The following is a 27,780-nucleotide window of genomic DNA, read 5'->3' as shown; positions in this document are numbered from 1 at the left end:
CTCAACTATTCTTTCCAATCATATTTTCCAATTATTCAAGCAATTATTAATCCATATCCATTTCCACATACCTATTCAAGGTGGAATGGAATTATTTAAAAATAAATTAAATATGTTAATATATGCCTAATAAATAGGATGTGTTTTTTTATTATTACTTTGTGTGAGCTTGTCTGTAGACATAATATTAAACATGTATTAAGTCTTTCAAAAGTGAGTGGATGAAGGTTATGAGCTGAAATTGATACATGTTTTCCACTGCAGTCAGTGGGGTACCTTTCTCTGAAGACATGCTGTCCACACATTGCACTCTCATGTTGACTGGCCTAACTCAGCTGCCAGGTGGGCAACTTTTGTGCTCAGCCCTACTGTATAACATTATCAGATAGTGTGTACTAGACATTCCACAGCAGACAGTTCACCTGTATCCATTGCATTGTCCCATTTTGGTGAGTGCAGAAAGCTGTCCAATGAATACTTATCGGCAAGCAGGTGACACGGGTAGTACTACTATGATCGGAAGTTACTTTTAATAATTGGGTGTGGATCAAAACAGACGTATGAAAAAAGTTTTCTAGGGCTCTGGGTATCTCACAGAAGTTAAAAAAGATTCAATTCCTGACAGGAGTCAAGTATATGAGAAGTTAAATTATGCTTAAGAAGTACAAATAGTTTATCTTAAATGTTTTATTTACAGGAATTTCAACAACATATATATATATATATTTCAATAGAACTAAAACATTGGTGCAACTCACATTGATTTACAAATGGGCACTGTATCCTTTGGCAGTTTTTACCCCTTAAGGGTAACTATAATTAAATTGGCTGTACAAATATAACTGTGTATATAAAAAGCTAAAACAATTTTAAAAATCTTGCAAAAAATTATATGATCAAATTTCTTTTGTGAAGAATATGCTGAAAACTTCAAGAAATGTCTGAGATTTTTTCTGTCTTAAGCTGATATATCTCAAATAGTTTCATTATTGTGTGCCATTGCAAATTAATACACCGGGTCTGATACTAAAACTGTTTCTTAGTAAAGAAAACAGAAATTCGATCAAATAATCAGTTTAAAACATTAATTGCATATGGTCATCAGGAACCTATAAAATTATCACATTAGTACAAAAATATTTAAAATGAATTTTATGCTTCATATATGATTAACAAAACATAAAACTACACTTTGTCAAGAGAACTGCTACATATTCTCATCCAACTGCTGTCTGCTCATCCATCACTTCATGAATGAATCCAATATGCTGTGGCCAGCTGGTTCAGATAGTTGCATCTCAAGCTACAATCATAAAATGTGGCAATACCCTCACAACAAAATGACAACAACTACATTACAATGGTATTAAAACAATAAAGTTTCTTCAATATTTTAACAATTTCTATTCTTATTAGAGCATGCATATAGTACTCAGACAACAGAAATAGATTACATTCTTATTTGAACTCTGCCATCCGTTTTAAATTATTTTCTGCACACAAACACAGTCTAAAAAGAAAGAAAGTAGATATTGCTGTGTCTTATAATTTCCTCTTTGAGTGTGATGCAGAGAGAGACAGAGAGAGACAGAGAGAGAGAGAGAGAGAGAGAGAGAGAGAGAGAGAGAGAGAGAGAGAGAGAGAGAGAGAGAAGACATTAAAACATTAAGGATGTTTTCATGGAGAATTTTCACCATGTCTTCAATCAACATGAATACATATTATATTTTTTTAGAAACTGGATCGTCTTTTACATGTGTCTTGTGTCCCTCCCTCCCCCCCCCCCCCCCCCCCCCCCCAATTCAATCTCTCTGAAACCCTTACTTATTACACAAAGTGGTCACACAATGTGTTTCATTCTCAATATAATGTTTACAATGCGTAACAACATAAAGATACCATAATTATCAAATAATCCTTTAATAGTTATTCAGTTTGCCTGTAACAGAATTAAAATTGAAAAGGACCCCTTCCTGCAAAGGTAAATTATCAAATTTATGGCTTGAAAAGAGGACTGAGGGCCAGTTTTAGTTGTTACTGACTAGGAAACAGTGGGATTGAGTTTCAAGAGAGAAGATATTTCACACTCACTGAATGATTTGCCTCATTAATACTCTATGAATATGATAATGAGCAACATGGTAAAGAAATGCAATGATCATCAGATGCACCATGATGTGAAACACCATGTAGCATTGCAGAAGAACACTACAAAGCTATGAGAAGAATGCAAACGAAGGGTAAACAGATTTACAGACACAATACTTCTACCTTTCTCTCTTTAATGCACTTAATGGGGTTAGTATGTGCATTTTCATTTTAAAATGTAGTTGTAAAATGCTACTCTGTATTTACAAATAAAATTGACTACAGTGCTGTAAGAGCAGAAAACTCTTTAAAAATATAGGAAACTTTCCTGTTTATTATCGCAGTAGTAACGAACAAACAAATATTGTTCACTGTAAGAAATTCCTGTCCCTGAATATAAAAATGCACCACAAAATTCACATGTGTTCACTTTGAGCTCAGTACTAACTTTTAAGCTGTACCTAAGTGAATAAAGTGGTACCCTCTTTTCAAAGGCTAAAGAACAATTTTATTCTACAACCAATTTATGTGAACAATAAAATAGGTTTTTCCCTTAAGAAAGGGTACAGAAGCCACTACTCTTGTTTTCTGTCTCAACTATAATATAAAATATTTGAGTTACAGGTACAATGTTGAATGATAAAAAATGTTGGAGAAGAGGGGGAGGGATGGAGGGGAGAGGGGGAGGGGGGGGGGGAGAGAGAGAGGAGAGAGAGAGAGAGGAGAGAGAGAGAGAGAGAGAGAGAGAGAGAGAGAGAGAGAGAGAGAGATGTATTTTCTCCAGCAGCCATGAAACTGAAATTGGCCCCTCCTTTCATCACACTTTCTGGCAGTAAATATTACATAAACTGTTCTCATATAACATCAAGCCTTAACATTTTCACAATTTCAAATGAATTCTTGCATTCATAAATATTGTTACCCATATCAAAACATAATACTTACACATTTTAGTGCTGTCGTATATTTAAAAAACTGAAACGGAACAAGGGGAATCAAGCAGCAATACAATAATACATAGGAACTTTATGTATTTTAATATGTGGAAGAAAATTGTAAAGTCAAATAAGGATTACCATGTCCGAGTGCAGAAAATGTGAAAATAAATGTGATTATTTAGAGTTTTAGTATGAATATTACGATAACAGACAGCCATTAACAAGCTGCATAAGCACTACTCAAGCAGTCTCACATAGACAATGCAACTTTTGTTAAATGTTTTATGCTACAACAATAAAACAATATATGAGCCAATTATGTTCACAATTCACTGAAAATTAAGGTAGTTTTGTACCATCAGTTTCTATTAACAATGATTATGTCCCCCTTCCCCCAACTCTGTAGGAAGATATCAGTGATGTGCTCCATAATGAACATTTCATATGATGTAAACAGCAATATCACTGGCAATTTACAATATGAGGTACTTAAAATGTTTAATTGCACTAAGGACCAATTTACAAGTTGAAAAATATTTATCAGTCAATCATTCTCACTTTAACCACATACCTGGAGATCGTTAACTCTGCAAGTTAAATATTAGCAAATGCTAAGCATCTATAAATAATGGAAAACAGAAGCAGTTGGTGTCAAACAAATAATAAACAGTATTTGTAACAGATAGTGTGAAACCACGAAAACAAGTGATAGGTTTCATATTCTGCAGTTGCATTATTTGACACAATGCACATAACAGTTGACGCTACAAAACGGTAGCAATACAAAATGTAATTTAAACGATTTTTCAACATATTTTGTAATTATCCAAAAATGGCCGGAGTATGTCTTTATAAGGGGTTGTATTGAAACATCAGCACACTATTTTACGAGTTACATTATCACCACTATCACAATGACAGATAATTAAACAAATATTGCAAAATGTGTACAGAGAAACATCAATTTTATGTCAGAACAATCACAATAGTGCATTTTGCATAGATAACAAAACAATAACAAGCATTAGAAATACAACTTTTATAAATATTATCATGGATAATAAATATAACAATTTTAGAAATAGTGCCTCTTATGAGATTCTCATAAGTAAAATATGCCTCATTACCACAGGCAATTGTTAAGTGGAAAGAAAAGTGTTCAATACTGAAAAGAGGTGGGAGAAATGCAGAACTTTTTGACAACAGCCCTATTTGTCAAATATATTCCGGCCTTTGCTCTAACACATAACATAGGGAACTAGTAAAAAAAAAAAAAAAAACCACGCATCTCTAAACATATCAAAGAAAATAGATGAAAAGAGCACTGACTGATCCAGATACCTAATACTAGCAGAGCTAATATAATTTTTAACAATCTCCACCACTGCTGAGTAAAGGCAGTCTTTTTTTAAAATGCTCTTCAGAGCAAAAGAGGAAGCATTCAATAACTCACAAGGAGTCACACACAACACTTTAGTCATATTCACTGTAAACTCTAGAGTCTACTGAGGGTCTCTATGTGGCATTCACTAGACCTTTCCTAAACTGCCACTGATTGTTTACAGGAATTAGTTTCAGATAAAAACTATACTTTGTGCACAGTTATCTACAGTACAATAATCACGACATTGCTACCCACTGCCGGTAGACATGCAGCATTTATTTCACAGATATCTGATATGCGCATGGACACACACACACACACACACACACACACACACACACACTTTTGGCAGTTGAATTCAACTTCTTTCCTATACAATGCTACTTAAATGTAAGAAACACAACTGTAAATTCACTCTTCACAACTGCATACTCTGTAAAATAAACAATTTTGCTTCAACTATCAATAAACATTATTTTCTTATTTTAAAATTCTAATAAGCATTCCTGCTGGATTTCAAGCTATCACAAAACATACTTTGTATGTACAAATACTTTAAAAAAATCTAAAATCTGACAAACAGAATTCTTCATTTATGGTCCCCCACTATTTCTTTTGTCAAAAGCAGCTACAACTGGTTCAAGATATACACACACATTTAGCAACTAACTTTTTGCTTTCGCAAAACAAATAAAATCACAATGTCACAACACAATGTTATACATTACTTGCATATTGTTTCTGCATGCATTTAGAGCTGTTACACATATTGTGCACTACACAAAGTTTGTTCATCCTAATTATCGGCAGAAAACTGTATTTCAGTGCTGAACATAATTCTAACAATAAACAGTATGCAATTATCTTTAGGATTTTATGAAGTTTTCTGAAAAATTATGCCATTATTCACAGTATAATACATCAAATATACAAAAATGAGCACAAGTAAGCTCACACGAGAACGTAAGCTCTGAGAAAAGCAAAACAGAACAACAGTAATATCAATTTAAATCACAGCAAATGTTAAGTTTAGTGAGATTTGCTCGAGTTTCACTGAAGGCAGGCCTGAATTTTTTCAATCCATTCTTGTGCTGTAGCTGCATCACTTGCACAAAAATTGTATGTCCTTCGGTTGGTTCTCAACTGAAAAGGAAGAGATTTAAAATTCAGATACAATTATTTTAGATACACAATTAGGTCGGTGCACAAGTTTGTATCATTTTTGTTTTGCATATTGGTATTCTAGTTTCTACGGGTTTATTTACCGATTGTCATTTTTATTTGTAGTCAACTGTTGCTATTTGAGTTTAAATATTGTTATTTTGTCATTTGGAGACAGTGAGTGGAGCTGCTGGCACTAGTAAATGAAAAGCCAAGAGGAAAAATCAGAATATTTCTGACATACTCTTCTGTTTGAGTTCAATGGATGAGTGACAGCAGTGAAGGCAGGCAGAGACATTTGTGCTGTGTGTGGGGATAGTGCCACTGGACAGAGCATGGCAAGAAAATGGTTTTCTCATTTTAAGGAGGATCATTTTGGCATTAGTGACTATCCGTGTTCAGGAAGACCTTCAGAGTTTGATGAAGATCACTGAAACGCATTAATCCACAATGCTCCACATCAGTGTACTCAATAACTGGCAAGTATTATGAACTGTGATTAATCCACCATCATGTAACATTTGCATGCAATAGGGAAGGTTCAAAAATCAGGCATATGGATACTGCATGCTCTAATCAAAATCACAAAAATCCGTGGGTGGCCATATGTCCATGTCTGCGTGTTCGGCATCAATTGGTTCATGAACAATATCAACCATTCCTATCCTGTATCATTACTGGTGGTGAGAAATGGTCTCTTTATGCTAATGTAAGGAAAAGAAAAGAGTGGCTGAGCCCAAACAAAGCAGCAACTCCCCGTATAAAGACCTGTGCGCATCCACAAAAGATAATGTTATGCATCTGATGGAACAGCGACAGTGTGGTACACTATGAACGGCTTCCCCGAGGTGTAACCGTAACTGCTTATAAGTTTGTTTGCATGGCCATCCTCCGCAGCAATCATAGAAATACTTGTTTTGTAAATAAAACCGTCTTTTCCTGCTGCAACTTTATTTATCCCAGATGCATTTCGCCTTTTTCGTTTTCTAAGGCATCATCAGTGGGATCTATAATGATACAGTTTTGTTAGTATTAGATTATTAAACAGTTCATGTCATGATTTTTTATGCCAAAAATTAATGGCTTACAATTTGCTGGCCTTTGTTTCCTCCCAACTGGTCTGGAGGTCGCACTACCACTTTATTACTGACATATAAGCACGACTTTACATTCTGACCTCCTTCACACTGTTCACCATGTTTCTCTTTCTTTTTGTGGTGTATCATTGTTCTTTTGCCACTCAATATAACTATTTTGTCACACACTGCTTTTAACAATGTAATTATTGCAATTCCATTACATGTTTGCGTCTCTTTGGCATGTTTACCTACTTGTTGCAACCTAACAAGACTTACTTCTACTCATGACATTTATACCTTGTGTGTGTAAAAGAGAGAGAGAGAGAGAGAGAGAGAGAGAGAGAGAGAGAGAGAGAGAGAGGATGAGGGTATTTTTTTTTGGGGGGGGGGGGGGGGTTGGTGGTTTGAATTGTATGATGCTGTACTAGCTGTTAACGAGTGGTTGAAAGTTTTGGTGAAAATATATTGAGTGGTATTATTATTATTATTATTATTATTATTATTAGTAGTAGTAGTAGTAGTATTATATTAAATAGTATTATTATATAAATCCTCTTTGGGCGCATTATTCTATTAAAACCCACTTCCTTTCGTCTTCCCCTCTCCTTCCCTCTTTCCTGATGAGGCAACAGTGTGTTGCAAAAGCTTGAATTTTGTGTGTATGTTTGTGTGTCTATCGACCTGCCAGCGCTTTCGTTCGGTAAGTCACCTCATCTTTGTTTTTATATATAATTATTCTATTATTTTATTTATAAGTGTAAATAATGAATTGCTTGGCATGTGTACTTGATCATTCAACAGGGTTTTTCTTTCTACTTTGGTTTTCTGTATGTGGTGATTTTTTTGTAGAGTTAGGAGGTGTTTTTTATTGTTCATTCTAATTATTTTCATGTCATCATCTCTAGTGGTTGGTTTGTGATCATGTTCTCTTAGGTGTTCTGCAAATGTGAAGTGGTTTGTCCCAGACTTCCAGCCTCTCATGTATTCTTTGTATCTGATATCAAATGTTCTGTTTGTCCATTGTATCTGCCTTCGCAAGTGTTACACTGTGCTTTCTGGTATATGTCCCTGTTTTTTGTCGATTTTGGGGTGTATTTTTGTACAGAATTGTCTGTTGTGTATGCTATGTTTATTCCCTGTCTTTTGAAAATGTTGGTGATTTTATGGGTGAGTTTGTGCTTGTATGTCACTGTATACCATCTTGTGTTCTCTCATCTTTTCTGATTATCGTGCGAAGTTGTTACAGGATTGCATGTTTGTGTTTGGTTCTGTTGTGTTGTTGTCTGTGGTTTGGTGCTATCTGCTTTTATTTTACTTTTAATTTTGTTGTTTACCTTTGTGACTATGTTATTATTGTAGCCATTATTTTGTGCTATCTACATTATTATGTCCAGTTCTTTTTAGTAGCTTTCTTTGGTGAGTGGAACTATGTTGAGTCTATGCAGCATGTGTTGATAATGTCCGTTGCTGTTGGTTTACGGTAAGTTTCAAACATATGCTTATTGCTTTGGTTTTTGATTGTTATATCCAGAAAGTTAATTTGGTTATTCTGTTCTCTTTCAATTGTGAATTTTATATTTTTATGTATTTTTTGATGTCGGTATACAGTTTTTCAATTTTTGTTTGAGGTTCATCTACTAAGCAAAGGATGTCGTCCCTATTCCTGAACCAGTATAATATGTCGTATTCTTCTGCTACTGTTTTTTTTTTTAAATGATCTGTTCAATGTGGTTTACAAAAATATTTGCTAGGGCTCCTGAAACTGGGGATCTCATTGGTAATCCATCTTCTTGTAAATAAAATTCATTACTGAATTGGAAGTAATTTTGTTCTGTTATGAGCTTTATTAATGCGTGTATTTCATTAATACGTTTATCAGGGAGTTGACTAAGTTTTTTGGTTCTGATCTATGATTTCTATTGTTTCTGGTACTGGTATGTTGGAAAACATGCTCTCTACATCAAATGTCTGTGATTTTTATATCTTATTTGTTGTATTAGCTGTATAGTGTTTTTAATGGTTATGTCTTCTTGTACTTTGAAATTTTTTTGAAATTTTCAGACAGTAATTTTAACACGTATCCTGCAATCTATTAAGTGGGGGATTTTCTGAAATCCAGTATTGGCCTAACAGGAAGATTTGGTTTGTGGATTTTTGGTTGGCTTCAGAGGACAGGTGCAGTGGGATTGATCTGAGTCAACTTTCTTTTCTCTGTGTTATCCAGTACGATGTCAATATTTTTCAGAGAGTTTTTGTACTTTTGTGTGGAATCTGTTTGTTGAGTCCAATTTTAATTTTGTAATGTTATTTTGTGAGACCAATTCTTGTGTTTTTTCAATGTATGGTTCTTCGTCTGTCAGTAATACTGTGTTCCCCTTATCTGCTTTTGAAATGATGACATTTTAATTTTGAAGTTTTCTCCTAAGTTTTCTGAGTGTTGCAAATTCTGTGTTTTTGTGTTGTGTTTTTAAACTGGTTATTATATTCTGGATTTTTTTTACTAGTTTTCTAGTTAGTCCAATGTTGACTCTGCTGTTTTCATTCCTATCCTCCTTTGTCAAACACTTTCTGCTCCTATAATTAAATTTTCTAAGTAATCTTCATCTATTTCTGAATTTACATTGTATTTTAATCCTTTCTCCAACAGCTGTCTTTCTTTACTGTTTAGCTGCGTGTCAGTAAGGTTCACTAATCTTGGGTAGAATGTGTGTGTGTGTGTGTGTGTGTGTGTGTGTGTGTGTGTGTGTGTTTTCTTGGCTGTGTGTAAAGGTATTGTGTTGTGACTGGAGTTTTTTGAGTTGGTTGATCTTTCTTCCATGAACTGTTACCATTCTTTGTATAGCAGCTTTTGTGTGCTTTGCGACCTTGTTGACCAGATGGGAGAGAACTGTCATATTATTAATTGTGTGTGCGAGTTGTGAAAGTGTCTTATACAACACGTAATTTAGCTCTTGTTATTTAGATTACAGGGATTTAATTTCATATTTTAACCACATTTTTTGAGCAGCCTGCGTTTCTTTTTGGGCGCTGGGAGAACTGTTTTTAATCTTTACATTGATATATTTAGGTACAAGATTGTTACATTTGCATATGTTGTTGAATTTTATGTGTTGTATGGTTTTATGGATGTTCAGATGAAGTCTTCTGAATTTCTGGAATGGTCCTCAGCTCTCTCTCTCTCTCTCTCTCTCTCTCTATCTCTCTCTCTCTCTCTCTCTCTCTCTCATACACACACAAGGGATAAACAGCATGAATAGAAGTAAGTCTTACACATATACTTCATTAAGATAGCAACAAGTAGGTAAACACGCCAAAGAGGAGGAAACGCGTAATGGAGATGCAATATTTACATTGTGAAAAGCAGTGTGCAATGAAATAGTTATATCGAGTGGCAAAAGAACAACAGTACACCACGAAAAGAAAGAGAAACATGGTGAACATTGTGAAGGAAGTCAGAATGCAAAGTTGTGGTTATATGTCAGTAATAAAGTGGTAGTGCGACCTCCAGACCAAATGAGAGGAAACGAAGATCAGCAAATCGTAAGTAATTACTTTTTTGACATAAAAAATTGCAACGTGAACTGTTTAATAATCTAAAACCAACAAAACTGTATCATTATATATCCTACTGATGATGTCTTAGAATAAGAAAAAGACGAAATGCATCTGGGATAAATAAATTAAGTGGCAGCAAGAAAAGGCAGTTTTATTTACAAAACAAATAACTGCTTGCATTTATTGTCAGCAACTGAGACGTCTTGTAGACGCAATTCAAGAACAAAGACTAGGAAGACTGAGTGAAGTGAAGCTACTCTACAACAATGCTCACCTGTATTCTGCCAGACTAATAAAGAACTAATAAAGACCAATATAAAGGATTTCGGTTGGGAAGCCATTCCACTCCCACCTTACCACCTGGTTTTACACCCTCAGATTTTCAATCTTTTCTGCTCTTTATCAAACAATCTTCATGGAACTTTCTTTCCGATGAAGATGCATTTCAAAATGGCTCGATGAGTTCTTCATCTCAAAATTACGGGATTTCTACAGTTCCAGAATCAAAAAGTTACCCAAGCACTGGCAGATTGTTGCAAATAGTGAAGAATATATTACTGACAACTAAACTCTGTGTTATTTGTGTATGTTATGTTCATTAAACTTATGGAAAAAATGCTACAAACTTATGCACTACCTAATACTTATTTTAACTTGCGCAGCATTAAGAAGTGGATAAGCAGCAAATAATGGTAGAATTTAGAACAAATATTTTCAACTAAAAAATAAAAGGACCTTCATGTCAATTAACTCACATCAAAAAATGATTTGTCATCAGTCTTCTTGGGCGGACCAGGAGTAGGAGCTGCAGGTGTTACTGAGACAACTTCTGCCAAGTCTATAACAAATATGAATAAAAAGATTAAGAACAGAACTATAATTAACATTAGCATCACAAATAAGTTCTATAATTTTAGAGATTATTATACATAAAAAATTACTATTTATAAGCAGACTTCCAGTTTTTCTTTTGTGCTCGTCTAAATTTAACCCCACCAGAGCTTGTTTGTTGGAAGACTGACATAGCTTAACTGAAATCCCTCATTCTCAAAACTTACTATTTAGGACATTATTAGTAATCAAAATTTTATGTTGTTTCAGCCTTGAAATATAATACCTTCCAAAATCCAGTACTGTACCCACAATTTTTCTGTTTTCAAGAATATATATGTGATACCACACAATGTGATGTAGCTTACTGACATGTGTTGAGAGATTTATCTCGGATACAATGTCAAATAACTTGGAAATGGCACAACATATTGAATTTTTTTCTTAACAATTATTTCTCAGCACAGCCTACCCTCCAACACCCTTACAAGCTTTTCAGACTGTTTCTGACCACCCTGTGTATTACCTTTATTTGTCACAAATTACTACAAATTTCGAATTTGTTACATTAATATTAGTGAGAGCAACCTCAACAAAACAAAAGTTCTAAACACAAAATTAGCTACATGTAATCAGTAAATTTTATCATAGGGTTTTCTCTTTTTCGTAACAGAAAATCACACTCTTGCTTTAAATATGACTCCACTTATCTGCCTTCTGTCTTTCATTGTGTTGACAAATTCACATACTGGCCACATGGCATCTTGACTGATTAGCAGCTACTGATCATGTGAATAACATGTATCATCAAACGAGGTTCGCAGCTGACGAAAAAGGAGAAGGAAATCTGCTGTTTTTATACACTTTAAATGCACCAGATTGGTGACTTGGCCATTCTGTGTACGATGAAAGCAGTTTTAAAAACATTGCTACACAGAGCTATAACAATTTCTGGAGAGGCCAACTTAGGTTCAGAGATTCAACATCTGAAGAATGCCTGCTTAAGGAAATTTTTCCATGAAAGAGATACTAAAAAATGCACATTTGCTCAATTATTACTAAGTTATCTACCTTTAATGCTTCTCCCAATTTATGGGACTACACCTAGTAAAACAGACAAGATCACTGACAGACAATGCGTAGACTGATTTTCTGAATGGACCTCAGAATTCTCGAACTTCATTATATTCTTTAGGAGTGAAGCAGCAGCTTATTGTATCATCTACACACACAGCTACAGAATGTCGAGCAGAAAATCAATGGCACATTCATAATTCAGTTTCATATACGTTAAGAGTTGCTCACCAGATCTTCACAAACAAGCATGTAACATGTTTAATGAAACAGGAAATTTATTCCTGAATTGATCTAGTGGGACTCTGCCATTTAGCATGGTGGTGAAATGATAATGTGTAACAGCAGCAGCTACATCCTTAGCAGCACGTAAAGCAGGCACTCTGTTACACGGAAACATATTGAGTGGTTCAGTTTCTAATGTTAGTGATGGTACTACTAGCACTGTTCTGTCACAGAAGTGAACACAATCTCTATTAATATATTTTCATGGGTTATTTGCATGTTTCGTGGATCACAATGGTGACCTCTAGTCATGAAGTGGAACAAGTCAGTTTTACCATTATAGTATACATTGATTTATAGTTAACTGTGTTCAATCTCTCTCTCTCTCTCTCTCTCTCTCTCTCTCTCTCTCTCTCTCTCTCTCACACACACACACACACACACACACACACACACACACACACACAGAATTCTTCACTGGAGCAGAAGGAGTTGTCGTGCAGACATGATTCCAGTTTCTTGCTGTAGTTAATTTTATTATCTGTTACATACAAATTCCTTGACTACTTCAAATCAACGTAATAAAATAAGTTGGCCAACGATACGCAAACTGATTCTTTTATTTCTTTTGTCATTGGTCTTCTGACCAGTTTGATGCAATCCACCAATCACCTCACAGTAGCACCTACATCCAACTTCCCCAATTATTTGTTGTTCATATGAGGGCATGCTGAAAAGTAATACCTCCAAATTTTTTACGTGAAATTTCTTAAAGATTTTTGAATGAAACAATCTTTATTAACATTCTACATCTTTATTCCCCATGTCTACATATTTATTTCTCAACACAGTCTCCCAACAAGAGACCAGTTTTTGATACCGTCACTGTAGAATGTTTGACTTTGTTGATGGAGCCACAACCTCACTTCTGCTTGTCACTGCTACCATCACTATCAAAGTGAAGTCCTCGAAGGTGTTCTTTAACTTTTGAAAACAACTGAAAGTCAGATGGAGCCAAACTGGGACTGTAAGGAGGATGGTCAATGAGAGTGAACCCAAGGTATCAGATTGTTGCAGCACTCATGTATGGTCTGGTATTGTCATACTGAAGGATAGGGTGCTCCATGTGAGGACAAACTCTTCAAATTCTAAATTTGATTACAGCATGCTATTTCTCATGTGCCGTCATAATTACATTAGACACCACCATGTTACAAGTTAAAATTTGGACCCCTCTAGTGGTAGAGGACTGCAAATGTGTACACATGAAGAATAAGATGTAGACTGAAATTACAATGAAATGCACACCCTTAGCTGCTTACAGGCATTGACATACGTCAACAGGGACAGATGAAAATGTGTGCCCAGGACTCGAATCCGGGATCTCCTGCTTACATGGCAGACGCTCTATCCATCTGAGCCATATGTCCGAACTATAAATTATAAAGCTCTCTTTAATGTGGTTTACAGTCAATCTACAATTCATTATCCTGCACATCCTAACACATTCCATTTTCAACAACAACCCTTTTTGGGGGCATGGGTGATCCACGTATATAGCTATATCAAATAGTGACAAAAGTGCTTTATGAATGAATTTCTCATATCCTATAATCATTCACAACTTTCGAGTTAGAAGTAAAGGGCAAGTTTCATATCAATGTGTTTCAACAAGTCAGTCTTTTTAAGAGTTCAAATGAGGAAGCATAAGCTTGCAACCACAATTCTTAACTTACTGTAAGAATATGTAACACACACCATTCCCTACAGAAGTTGCCAGTAAGATACATGGCCAGTATGATGGGCACAGCTGTTGCAATTTAGTACAAAAGGAGCTGAAAATGTCAGATTAATGTTTCATTTATTTCTACACAGGACGAAAACCCTGTCTAATTTTATGGGACTAAAAATCAAAAACTGGATAAACACTGCTTCTTCTCTACTTGACAAGTTGCACATCGAACAAAAGGGACTGTATTTGATGTTAAATAGGGACAGAAAAATCAGCACAATTATCTTACCAATATAACCCTTGCAGTGTGAATCCTCCATCGCATCATAATAACGCAGTTGGTGCTTAATTGAATCTAAAACAAACCAACGCTGTTTCCATCCTTTTAACAGAGCACCACGTTTATACAAGTATCCCTCATGTGTTCGATTTTCTGCTACATTGGAGGAGAACTGCTCGTAGTACTGCTGACTTGATGTCTGAATAGTGGTTACACCTGGAAATTGAAACGTGACAACATTTTGCATAAAAGGATACACTCATTAAAAAAAGATAAACTAATTTCTGTTCTCTTTTGGTGACTGTCTAAACTGAATGCAAGGAATGTTAAATTAGTGGACAGAGCAAAGGTGTAATGGGGAAATTCATCCTTAAGAAATATTCAAAAAATAATCTTACAAATTAGAAGGATAAATCAATGGATTTGCCCAGGTAAGATTTCATTTGACATGAGTAGTAAAATGAGGATACCTAGAGCAGAGAGGGAATCTTGGAAACAAGTTGAACATTCATAAACTCAACTGAAAGACCAAGAAAGCTGAAAACTTAGGAAAATTATAGATAACTCAAATAAGGTCACTGAACCAGAGGTAAAACGATATGAAATGCAAATACCCTGAATTAATAAAGCACTCAAAATATAATTTCATTGTCTAACAAAATGATTGGTTGTTACAGTAACAGAAATACCAGGATATAGTAACAATAAACAAAAATAAGGAAAAGCAGCCACTCACTTGAAGCTGATTGATGTGTGACACACACACACTCAACAGCACAAGGACAACACTAGCTTCACACACACACACACACACACACACACACACACACACATTGTAAAAAGCAGTTGCCTGTGTAGATGGGGGTGGGGAGGAGGCAGGGAAAAAAATGGACTCTGTGTTATGTGCTTCAACCTGAACAATTCACCATAATGTACTTTCAGAAGTGTTTCAAATAAATGTATTAATACTTATCACTCTTGTACAACCACACTTCTAAAGAGGAATGACTTCTGATACAAATTAATCCTCAATAGCTCCCATCACACCCATTAAATGCTTCACACTGAAACTTATATGTATCTCCAGCTACAATGACATTATACCACCTTGGTGTTTTCTTTGATATCAGCAGAAATCTGAACACTTGAGGGAAATATTCTCTCTCTCTCTCTCTCTCTCTCTCTCTCTCTCTCTCTCTCTCTCTCTGTGTGTGTGTGTGTGTGTGTGTGTGTGTGTGTGTGTGTGTGTGTGTGTGTAGACGTTGGTGGGTGAGCACAACCAGCACTGTTACCATATTTAATTTCAGCTGGGTATTGTGTACTTCTCGGGGACAGAGTGACTACACAATTCTCGGTAAATCCAAACTACTATCCAATGCTTATCCTTTTTGCTAAATGCAACCCTGTTAGGCAGAGGAGATATTATGTCTCCTCCTACTTGCCTCCCATTTCCTTCTGAAATCCCCAAGCCCCTCGCCCCCTTTCAATGCCTATCACAACAACGGTAACAGAAAAGAGGTCAGCTAGCAACTATTTCTGGCAAACCTATGAAATTGCCAACAATAAAAGTTTTACTAATTACTTGTTTTTATTATTATCTCTCAGGCATTTTCAGCATCACAAGTTATTCTTCACTGCCCAACTGGAAAAATCATTGCCTAACTGAGGAGTCAGTTTACAGATAAGTAATCAATGACACACGAAGAAGGGATGGTTCACGAAAGCACAAAGCCTGCAGTCAACTGAGCTGTGCCCTATAATGCATTAATAAGTTGTAAACTGCTGATCGTAAGAGCACATACACTCTCTTCATTCCACATACCAGATCCCTCAGCACAGCACGAGATCCCTCAGTACAGAATATGAATGCCACACACCTCATGTGTTTCTTTGTTACCTATAAAAGCCATATCTGCATTGCATTCAGGGATGACAAAAAAAGGGAAGAGGAGAAGGAAAGTTTGGAATTAACATCACGACAGGGCCGAAGCACTGAAAGACAGAGCACAAGCTTTGTTTGGTCAAAGATGAGGAAGGGAATCAACATCTAAGGCAATATAATATTTGACAGTCTAAATGACTTACGGAAACCACAGAACATCTAAATCTCGATGGTGGGACAGGGATCTGTACCCTATTCCTCTCTTACAAGACTTCCGAGTTTTAAGCTATTCCCCATCTTTCTCAGAGACAACAGAAACCCGAGCAATGGAAGGTGGTGTATAACATTTCCACCACATGACATTAATGAAATTCTGAAATAACTTAAATTATCCCCTAAGTGTTGGTAATGTGTCTCATACAACAGCATTTTTTCTGGCCTTTTGGACAGTATGCAAATTACTAACTTCAAAATAAAATTCAAGCTAACCTAACAACATGTACTCACAGTCACCAAATCAGAGCAGAAAATAACATTCTACCACAAAATCCAATCCCTTTGATTGGCAAAATTGCAGTGAATGCCTACAGTAACACAAATAAGCAGTAAACATGAGGAGCTACTTCTTACTTGAGCTCCCGGAACCACTGTCTCCACCAGTCCTGCTTAAGGTTTGCGACGTTAATGTACCATCCGCAACAGCTTTGTACTTTGTGCAATTCTTAGGAACACTTTCAACACACTTCTCATGGCAGCTATACCCACAATCCACACAACGCATACCTGTCTGCAAAAATATGAAATAATAACCATGAGAAATGTGAAACACATTATCAAATAAATCCATCTAAACTTTTATTCAAATTAATCAGAAAAATGTGCTAGTTATCTGATAAAATTACCTTCACAGGCCCCCAAAGAACATTTGTGCACATATCACAATAAGTGGGTGTTGTATAGTTGTACCGCTCAAATCTGTGCGGATGAGAATAAACGTGTGCAGCCTCTGAGGCACCCACCATCTTCCCACGCATAAGTATTTCTAGAGTTGAACGCTTATGTAGTAACCGGCCATGGTAACGAACCAATTGTGTACTGAAGGATGCATGTCTCTATAAAGAAACGGATACACTTTCCAATAATAAAAAGATTATTTAACATATCTGGTTCTTAAAAATTCCAGTGGCATAAAAACTTACCGTGAGGGAGTCAGTTGTTGGTAATTCAAGTTTATCCCACAAAACCCTCCATTTCTGTGGTAAGTGGCCAAGCTCTGTTTCTAACCTGTGTATCTCCTCCAACAAATGAGAAAATGCATCTGGAACACTTACTTCTACATCTTCATACCTATAATTGAAAACATCCAAAATATAACATACACAATTAATTACATTACAGATTTATCTCCGTAATCCTTGTAAAATCAAAGTCCTATTCCACATACCAAAGCTAGCATGAAAGGCACCTAAAGAACCTTTAATTCATTAACAAAATGCATTGGTGTGTGTGGGAGGGAGTGTCGTGAGATCAGTTCTGATGCTGCTGCAACTCACTTTTTTAAGTTATCTCTGTGACTAAATAAAAGATTTAATTTATCAATGAAAATATTCAGTTTTTGAAAATAAAATATAATTGAATAAATAAAACATCTTCTCATCAAATGGCAACAGGAGAAACCACATACAAAGGCACTGAAATTTGCAAGCTTTTGGAGCCAGTGGCTCCTTCTCCTGGCAGAAGGGTTGAAGGGGGAAGGAAAAGCACTGGTGAGGTTTTGGAAGTGCGGCGAGGTCAGAAAAATCACCCAGAACCCAAGGTCGGAGAAACCTGAGACCTTTAAGGTGGAAGACAGGGCAATAAGCAAGACGGAGAACACTGGTAAAACATTGTGCAAAAGTTATTAAGAGCAGAAAGCTAAGTGTGTTATACACTGTAGAGGTGGGGGCAGGGAAAAGTAGATAGGTCAGAAAATAAAAGGTACAAAAATCTAAAACGGAGTGAAGAATTGAACTCTTACCGAGGAGAAATGCTGTCAATCTAAGAAATTAATGTAAATTAAGGCCACGTGGGTGGTGAGAACAAAAGAATGTTTTGACACCAGTTCACACCTGCGGAGTTCTGAGAAACTAGTGTCTGGGGGAAGAATCCAGATGGCATGTGTGGTGAAAAAGGCACTGAGGTCATGACTGTCAAGTTGTAGGGCACGCTCTGCAACAGGATATTTTGTGTTGCCACTTAACACCCTCTGCCTGTGCCCATTCATCCTAACTGATAACTTGGGGATAGCCATGTTAATATAAAAGGCCAAATAGCGTTTACGTAAATGCTGGTACAACTGGTGGCAGGATGGTGCCTAGGCAAGTCTTACAGCAGAGACTGTCACAGTGCTAGGAGCCATAGGGTACAGAAACATTTTTAAGGCAGCATAGTGTCTAACAAGGGTACTGTGAAGATTGGGGTTGACAAAGAACTGTTCTAGGTGTTTAGGGCAAAATGTTGGACACAATGAACCTCATTTCAAAGCATGATTTTAGGACACCACAGCCTTGTTGAAGTAACTGATTAACATATTCTAGATCTGGAAAACACTGACAAGGAACCCCTTAAGTGCAAGGTCACAAGTTCAATCTTTAGTAAAGCTCATTTGAGACTGTTGTATTAACAATTACGATAGGAAAAATATTAGTAGCTAATGATTCACCATGTGCATTAGGAGGGTGACAAAAAATCGATGTCCGGAAGGTGCAGAGATCAACCTTCCATGTGATGTATCTATTACATGTCACAAAATAGACAACTTCTACATTCAAGAAATATTCCATACAAACCACGAACTTGCACCATGAGCACCAAATGAAAAATGGCGTGCCACAGTGGTCACAAACGTTCACACCATCAAGATTGAAGGCAAACGCCTTGGGAGTAACAAACAGTGTAGGACATTCAGTTAGGTATCCACTCTTAAGAAATACACTACCATATTGGTGTAATGGGGTGATGAGAACTGATGGAATGAGATGGCATGCAACTGAATGCGCAAGTCTGTGGGGAGGTTATCGTGAAACTGGCTATCTTTTAAGGCGTAGCTGTAGGTATAGAAAAAGTAAACATCCAGAGGCAGAATATGTCCAGAGGTGGTATGAACTGTAATGTCCCACACTTTTCAGGATAGACAATTTGCTCTAAAGGAGTACACAGACCAGGAATCAAGAAAAAACATGTTATTTTGACCAACTACTGGCCAAAAGCTGTGCTCATACTCTAGTAGTTGTTCTCTTACACCCATTTTCCCCACTCTTGCTTGCTGTGACAAAATATTCCCTACTGTCCTTGCACAACTGCACACACGAGACAGAATCGCACGGGGCAGAGCACCTCCAACTTCTTGCAGCACGATAAATAACTTTCCAGCCAATTTACCTTTCGCAACCATCCACAGCTTCCATTGAAATCAATGCCACATGTAGTTTGATGTGCATAACGTAGCCAGTCACTATCGTGCACATCCTGTAAATTGTATCACACATCCTCGAAACGTGCAAACACCAGTATTTATAACCACTGAGCCTTGTCCTCCTTTGAATGTCTGTAGTTTTTTCTACGTATTATATAGTGAAATTGCTGCAGACTTATTTGAAATATTTTCATAATTTTTTTTTTTACTAAGCTGTAGATTAACTACATGGCTGTTTCAATATCACTTTCACTTGTTAAGCACATATCTTCATGTACACTGTTCACACAGTCGAGCGTATATGACACCACACATTCCACTGACTCATCTTGCAGAAACGTTAATATTTTATCTGCCACTTCTTTCTCAATCTGTGGAATTCCCTGGGTTCCTTTCTGTTGAAATGTCAACTTTGTCAACAGTTGTTTAAGATAAGGCTATTTTAGATATAATGCAATGTTTGCTTTGTTTATCGTTTCCATTCCTCTGCTTTGTATCAACACCACTAGCACTGTAGCACTGTTGTGAGTTACTTGTCAACTAAGCAATTCAACTATTTGCTGTGCTCACCAATGGATACCTCCAGTCCCGTCCCTGTTGCCATCAGCACCCAATACTGTGGTTGCTTGGTAAACAATATGTACTGTGTTAAATGCTGTAAAACTCATTGGTTTTTATGACATCACAGTCAAGGCGCTCCTTGTGAGTGACAAGAGGTTTACTCCTCAGCCTTTTTTTTGTGGGGGGGGGGGGGGGGGGGTGATGGGGTGGGGGGGGGGGGGGCAGCTGTAGCAGGGTTGGATGTGATGCCTCAGGAAATAGGTTTTTGAACTAGGCTGGTGGGGTAATTAAGTCCAGTGAAGGCTGAGGTGAGATTGGTGGTGTACTGCTGTAAAGAGTCTGCATCTCAACAAATATGTTTGCCTCTAATGCCAAAACTATATGGGAGGGAAAGTCTGACATGGAGAGGATGGCAACTGTCAAAATGTGCATGATGTTTTGTCAGTAATCACTGTCTTGCACATTATGCTATTTCCACCCTCTGAGCTCTCAGGTTTCCAAATCTAGTTCAGACCAGTCTCCAACAATCACTCTTTCCTTATCATCCCGTCTGGTAAGTCTCCCCTGATCCCCAATTCTCAGCAACTTTTCCAAAATATCCCAATTTTCTAAATCTCATCAGAGTGTTTGCTCCAACCCTCTTCCCTTCCCTTCAATCATCCTGCCACAAGAAAGAACAACTGACGCTGAAAGCTTGCAAATTTCAGTAACTTTTTACATGTCCTCTCCTGCTGCCACTTGATGATTAGATTTTTTTACCTGTCCAGATATATGATAAATAAAAGATCTGGGTGTTAGTCATCCAGTTTTTAATGTTTTTTTACTCATGAAACATCTTCCATGGCCTGTAATACATGTATATAAGTTAATGTATACACTAGACATATACATACACAAGAATGCAAGTAACAACAGTTTTTAAAAAGGGTTTTGGTATTAACAAATGTTGACAGGTTATAGACATGTTGCTTGGTTCTTAAATGTTGGCATTATATCATAAACAGCATAAATAAGATGCAGAAACACAAAAATGTATTCCAAAAACAAGAGGCAAAGGTGGGGTAGCATGGTAGTGTGAGGCAGGTCTTTCATCAGCTCTTAGGTATCCCACCGAATGGGCTTACCATTAAAATGAGCATCTTGGGCTGTCACCCATCCTCCCACAAGGACATCTACATCCACATCTGCATCTATACTCTGCAAACCACCATGAGGTGCTTGGCAGAGCATACATCCCGTTGTACCAGTTATTAGGGTTTCTTCCTGTTCCATTCACCATTCAAATATAGGGTGCTGGAAGAATGACTGACTGAATACCTCTGTGCATGCAGTAATTATTCTTATCTTATCCCCACAATCCCTATGTGAGTGATATGTAGAGAATTGGAGTATATTCCTAGAATCATCATTTAAAGCTGGTTCCTGAGACTTTTTTAATAGACTTTCTCGGGACAGTTTACATCTACCTTCATGCGTCTTCCAGTTCAGCTCCTTCAGTATCTCTGTGATACTCTCCCATGGATTAAACAAACCTGTGACCATTTGTGCTGACCTTCTCTATATATGTTTAATATCCCCCATTAGTCCTATCTGGTACAAGTCCCACACACTATAACAATATTCTAGAACAGGTCACAAGAGTGATTTGTAAGCAATCTCCTCTGTAGACTGATTTAACTTCCCCAGTATCCTACCAATAAACCAAAGTCTACCACCTGCTTTACCCACGACTGAACCTATGTGATCATTCCATTTCATATCCCTAAAAAGTGTTACACCCAGGCATTTGTAAGAGTTGGCTGATTCCAACAGTGACTCATTGATATTACAGCCATAGGATCCAATATTATGAGAAGGAAAGTTTATCAAGATTTGACTACATATTTATGCAGCCTCTTTCAGATAGTACTTCATTACAGATAAATGTATGATCTGCAAAAAGCTTAATTTTACTATTAATACAGTCTGCAAGGTCATTACTATACAATATCAACAGTAAGAGTCCCAACACACCTCCCTGGCACATACCCAAAGTTACTTCTACAATTAACGATGACTCTCCATTCAAGTTAACAGACTGGCCTCCCTACCAGAAAGTCCTCAATTCAGTCACAAATTTCACTTGATACCCCCATATGATCCTACTTTTGACAATAAGTGTACATATAGTACCAAGTCAAATGCTTTTCTGAAATCAAGAAACACTTCATCTACCTGCTTGCCTTGATCCATAGCTTCAGTATGTCATGTGATAGAAGCGCGAGTTGGGTTTCACATTATTGATTTTTTTGAAATCCATGTTGGTACAACAAATTGATGGCAAGGATACTGGATGTTAGTTTTGTGGATCACTTCTAGTGCCCTTCTTATCTTCTTATAGACAGGTTTGACCTGTGGCTTTTTCCAAGAACTGGGCCCATCCCCATCCCCAACCCCATCCGCTCCCCCCCCCCCCCCCTCTTCGAGGGGTCTATGAAATTCATTCAATTTTAACGATTTCAGCTGTTTCTCATCACCACTGACACTAATACTTATTTCATTCATCTTTTCAGTGGTACAAAGATTCAACTGGGGCAATTCTCCTGGGTTTTCCTTTGTAAAGGAACATTTGAAAACTGAGTTAAGCCTCTCAGTTTTTTTCTTCGCTAACCTCAATTTCACTCCCTGTCTCTTTCACTACAGACTGGACGAAGATTTTGGTACCACTAACAGCCTTTATGTATGAACAGAATTTCTTTGGGTTCTGCGAAAGTTCACTTGACAAAATTCTACTACAGTAGTCACTGAAGGCTTCACACAATGCTCTCGACAGCCTAATGCATTTCATTCATCATCTCTCTAGCTATAGCCCTATGCTTTGTTTTACACCTATTATGCCCTAATCTCTGTTTCTTTGTAAGTTTCTTTACAGTGACTGTGTACTGTGGAGGTTACCTCCCTGTTCTACTGGTACATATCTATCCAGTGCATGGTCAACTTTTCTTTTAAACCTGACCCAGAGTTCCTCTACATGCTCCTGCCCTGTGCTGAAAGTTTCAAGTTCCTCATTGAATTATAACACTACCATTCTTTTTATCTAGTTTACTGAACATATATATCTGTACGCTTGTTTTAAGTTGTCCTTTGTACTTTGATAGTCACTGCTGACCCAACAGCATCATGATCACTCATACCAGTTTTGAAGTGGACGTCCTGAAAGAGGTCAGGTCAATTTGTTAGCATTAGATCTAATATATTTCCATCATGTGTGGGATTCTTATCTGTTCTAGGCAGTTTTCAGAAAAGGCATTTAGTAAAGGATGTCTTATCATGCCCACCACTAACAAAACTGTAATTTCCCAATTAACTGTTGGATGATTTAAAGTCTCCACTGATGATTACAGTAGGACTGGTGAACTTGCGTACAAACGAATTGAGGTTTTCTCTATAGTTTTCGGTTACAACAGGAGATGACTGGTGGGCAACAGAAGAACCCAATAATCATTTTATGCCCACCCCTGATACTGAGTCTTCCCCAAACAATTTCACAAGCAGCTTCAGTTCCTACCTCAGTGGATCTGAGTTTCTTGTCTATTGCAACAAATACACCACCTCCAGTTCGCATTTGCCTATCCTTTCGACATACACTTAAATTTTCCCCAAAAATCTCACAGCTTTCAATTTCAGATTTCAACCAGATGACTGTACCTAGTACTGTGTGAGCTTCACTGCTTATCAGAAGCACTTCAAACTGTGGCACTTTGTTGCAAATGCTTCAGCAGTTTACCATTAGGATTTTACTACTCTCACCTGTGGGAGGCATTTCTTTCGATCTTACACTGACACTTCTGGGTTTCCTACAGCTTTCGTTATCTGGATTGGATGGAGAGTTGCCTCTGCCACATACGCAGAGGTGTGTTGGTGCATGTCAGAGTATGGTGCAGCGAGTAAGTGTGTAGATGTTTTCAGACGTGCTAATGGTGACTGTGTGATCAAAAAGGCTCAAAGAACACATATTGATGACATTATGAGGGGTAAAACACTCGGGCGACTGGAAGCTGGTCAAACACAGCAGGTCGTAGCATGGGACTTCCGTGTGATCTCAAAATTATGGCAACGATTCCAGCAGACAAGAAACATGTCCAAGCGCTACAGTATGGGATGTCCACAGTGTACAACACCACAAGAAGACTGATATCTCTCCATCAGTGACCGCAGACGGTCCGAAGTACTGCAGGTAGCCTTGCTCGGGACCTTACCGCAGCCACTGGAACGGTTGTCTCCAGACACACAGTCTACCTACGACTGAACAGACATGATTTATTCGCCTGGAGACCTGCAAGGTGCATTCCACTGATCCCTGGTCACAGGAGAGCCTGTAAAGCCTGGTGTCAAGAACACAGTACATAGTCATTGGAACAGTGGTCGCAGATTATGTTCACGGAAGAGTCCAGGTATAGTCTGAACAGTGGTTCTCGCCGGGTTTTCATCTGCCGTGAACTAGGAACCAGGTACCAACCCCTTAATGTCCTTGAAAAGGGCCTGTATGGAGGTCGTGGTTCGATGGTGTGGGGTGGGATTATGATTGGTGCACGTACACCCCTGCATATCTTTGACAGAGGAACTGTAACAGGTCAGGTGTATCAGAACATAATTTTGCTCCAGTAAGTCCCACCTTCCTCCTGATGGATGATAACGCATGGCCCCACCGAGCTGCCATCGTGGAGGAGTACCATGAAACAGAAGATATCAGGCGAATGTAGTGGCCTGCCTGTTCTCCAGATCTAAACCTCATCGAGCACATCTGGGATGCTCTTGGTCAACGTATCACTGAAGTCTTCAAACCCCTATGACACTTCAGGAGCTCCGACAGGCACTGGTGCAAGAATGGGAGGCTGTACCCCAGCAGCTGCTCGACCACCTGATCCAGAGTATGCCAACCTGTTCTGCAGCCTGTGTGTGTGAGCATGGTCATCATATCCCATATTGATGTCGGCGTACATGCGCAGGGAACACTGGCATTTTGTAGCACACGTGTTTCGAGACGGTTTTCTCAACTTATCACCAATACCGTGGATTTAAGATCTGCGTCGTGCGTGTTCCCCTATGTGCTTATGCTATTAGCAACAGTTTTGTGTAGTGCCACGTTGTGTGGCACCACATTCTGCAATTATCCTTAATTTATGAGCATGAGTGTAGATGTAACAATATGTTAATTGGAAAATCTGCTACAGTTACTAAATCACAAATGCCAATTTGCTACAAATTGCTTGTAGATTATGCAAAGGACAATGGTAGCTTCCAAAAATTCTCAAGAAAGCACATTTATTTGTGTAGATACACAATGAAATTCGAGGGTGATATATTCTTTGGCTGAAACGTAAACCAGAATGCTGATTTGCTACCAAATAAATTACATACCCAAAACACACTGGTAACTTAACGAAAATATAGCTTTGTAAGCATCCTAGAATTCTCAAACTAAACTATTTCTCATGAAACTGTAAAGTGAAATAAGAGAACAATTGTTTTGAACAAAGATACACCTACTGTTCTGAAAATATTTTTAAAGAGCACAGTTTAGTAATGATGATGACAGGATTAGTTTATCGCAACACTTGCGACTGTTCAAAATTTCACAATATATCACAATACAAACGGATATTGATACAATCAATGAAAGATTACACAGAGGGGACATGAGCAAAAAAATATGGGAAAGTAGAACTTTAAAATCGGCACCCGATCTTGTACACGCAGTCTCACATAAGGGAAAATTCCTAAGTCAGCTGTTACAAATAAACAAACGTGTGTATTGCATGGATTTTTCACTTAGCTGATTTTATGCACACTTCTACACTGGTGCACCAAGGAGGAATACTGCATTGTAAGTTTATAAGTTTATCGTAATCAAAATCGCTGAACAGTGCAACACCAAAAAAGCACGTCTTCTGCCTGTTACAGCTAACAATGTCCTCATCTTTTCCCATTCCATCATTCCCTCACCCTCACCCATCTGGTCCTTCGTAATCATACAATCCAATTTCAAACTATATCTGATGACTGCTACACCTTTTGCAAAATTCTTTAATTCTTTGACCACAGCTTTCTTAATTCTATTACTGCAATTGAGACTCTTTGCCTTCAGAGTTTGGAACAGCATTCCCAGCACCGTCTGAAGAAGCTGCCCCACCTAGTGCTGCCATATGTCCACATGGGTTTACAATAACCAGGGAAGGATCTTCTTTCCTTTACCTGTTGTAGAGGGAACATTTCTTTGTCACACATCCCACTGACAACAGGCAACCAAAACCCCACACAGAGCCTTGTGTGAAACAGTTTCAATCTATCTTCAACCCTGATCTTATTCTCCTTCCACTTAGTCATTGCCTGGTTTTCTTTCAGGAACTCCTCACTTCTATCATGGCTGATCTTCCTTTTCTAAATCCCTCCCCACTGAGTCTAAAGTCATGGAACACACAGCTGGCTGTAACCAGAAAACTAATCCAGACCTCATCATTCTTCCCACAGACAAGGCTCCACTACAATGGTCCAGACCCATAGATACTATGTAACTGACGGTCTCTGCCAACTTCCCAATACCTAGCGTACAAACCCTGTGACCATCATCCCATACCAGAAGTCCAACAGGACCTCAAGCAGCTCCTCAGAGCCTTAGGTCCAGCCGAAAACTTGACATCTGAATCCATCTCCCTTCTCACCCCCCCCCCCCCCCCCCAAACCACACTCCTAACTTTTTTCTACTCCCCAAATTACACAAACCCAGGCCAATAAGTCCTCCCACTAGTTGTTCCAGTATGGCTGGGTACAATGCTGCCACTGAAAGAGCCTCTGTCTTTGTTGACCAACAGCTATAGACCATTGTCTTTAATCTCCCATACAACATTCAAGAAACAATTCCCTCACTGCCTTTCACTGTTCCTGTCCTGTTGCCATCACATTCCTTGTTGATCATTGAGGATGTGATCCCTTTCCTAATGTCCTCCTGATATCAAACCTAGCACCTCTTTCCTTATCCTGCTTGCCAACCACATCCACACCTACAATTTTTTCACTTTCGAAAGCCACATCAAATCTGTTGTCCTCCCATGGGTACTTGTATCGCACCTTCTTATGCTAAATTATTTATGTGCCATCTAGAGGAATCCTTCCGTTCCACTCAACATCTGAGACTCCTTGTCTGGTTCAGATTCATTGACAGCATTTTCATGATCTAAACTCATGAAAGGACAACTTGTGCTCCTTCCTCCATAAACTTACCACCTATTCTCAAATCAGCTTCACCTGGTCCTTCTCAAGTCAACGAACCACCTTCCTAGACGATCTCCACCTCTCAGATGGCTCCATAAATGTGTCCCTTCATATCAAGCACAACCAACCACTAATAGTACCTCCATCTCCACTTTTGACAGCTGTCACCCATTCCATGTCAAAAAGTCTCTTCCACATTGCCTCACAAGCTGTGGACACCTCATCTGTAATGGAAAGCAGGAGTTGTCGAAATATACTGATAACCTTACCAGAACCATGACAGAA

General features: G+C 37.9%; 1 protein-coding gene across 1 annotated transcript in view; it reads right to left on the bottom strand.

Moving 5' to 3' along the window:
• Positions 1-672: 672 nt before the first annotated feature.
• The window catches only part of LOC124621841 (myotubularin-related protein 13), a 232,503-nt gene continuing 205,395 nt past the window's right edge, over positions 673-27,780 (bottom strand). The window contains exons 31-36 of the mRNA XM_047147285.1: positions 17,429-17,576; positions 17,132-17,341; positions 16,860-17,016; positions 14,357-14,563; positions 10,961-11,043; positions 673-5,553 (exon numbers count right to left, since the gene is read on the bottom strand). Of these exons, the coding sequence (XP_047003241.1) occupies positions 5,461-5,553; positions 10,961-11,043; positions 14,357-14,563; positions 16,860-17,016; positions 17,132-17,341; positions 17,429-17,576 (898 nt within the window). The 3' untranslated portion in view covers positions 673-5,460. The remainder of the gene's footprint in view (positions 5,554-10,960; positions 11,044-14,356; positions 14,564-16,859; positions 17,017-17,131; positions 17,342-17,428; positions 17,577-27,780) is intronic.

The sequence above is a fragment of the Schistocerca americana genome, chromosome 7 (genome assembly GCF_021461395.2).
Source record: "Schistocerca americana isolate TAMUIC-IGC-003095 chromosome 7, iqSchAmer2.1, whole genome shotgun sequence".
Taxonomy (NCBI): domain Eukaryota; kingdom Metazoa; phylum Arthropoda; class Insecta; order Orthoptera; family Acrididae; genus Schistocerca; species Schistocerca americana.
This window is presented reverse-complemented; position numbering and strand designations above follow the sequence as displayed.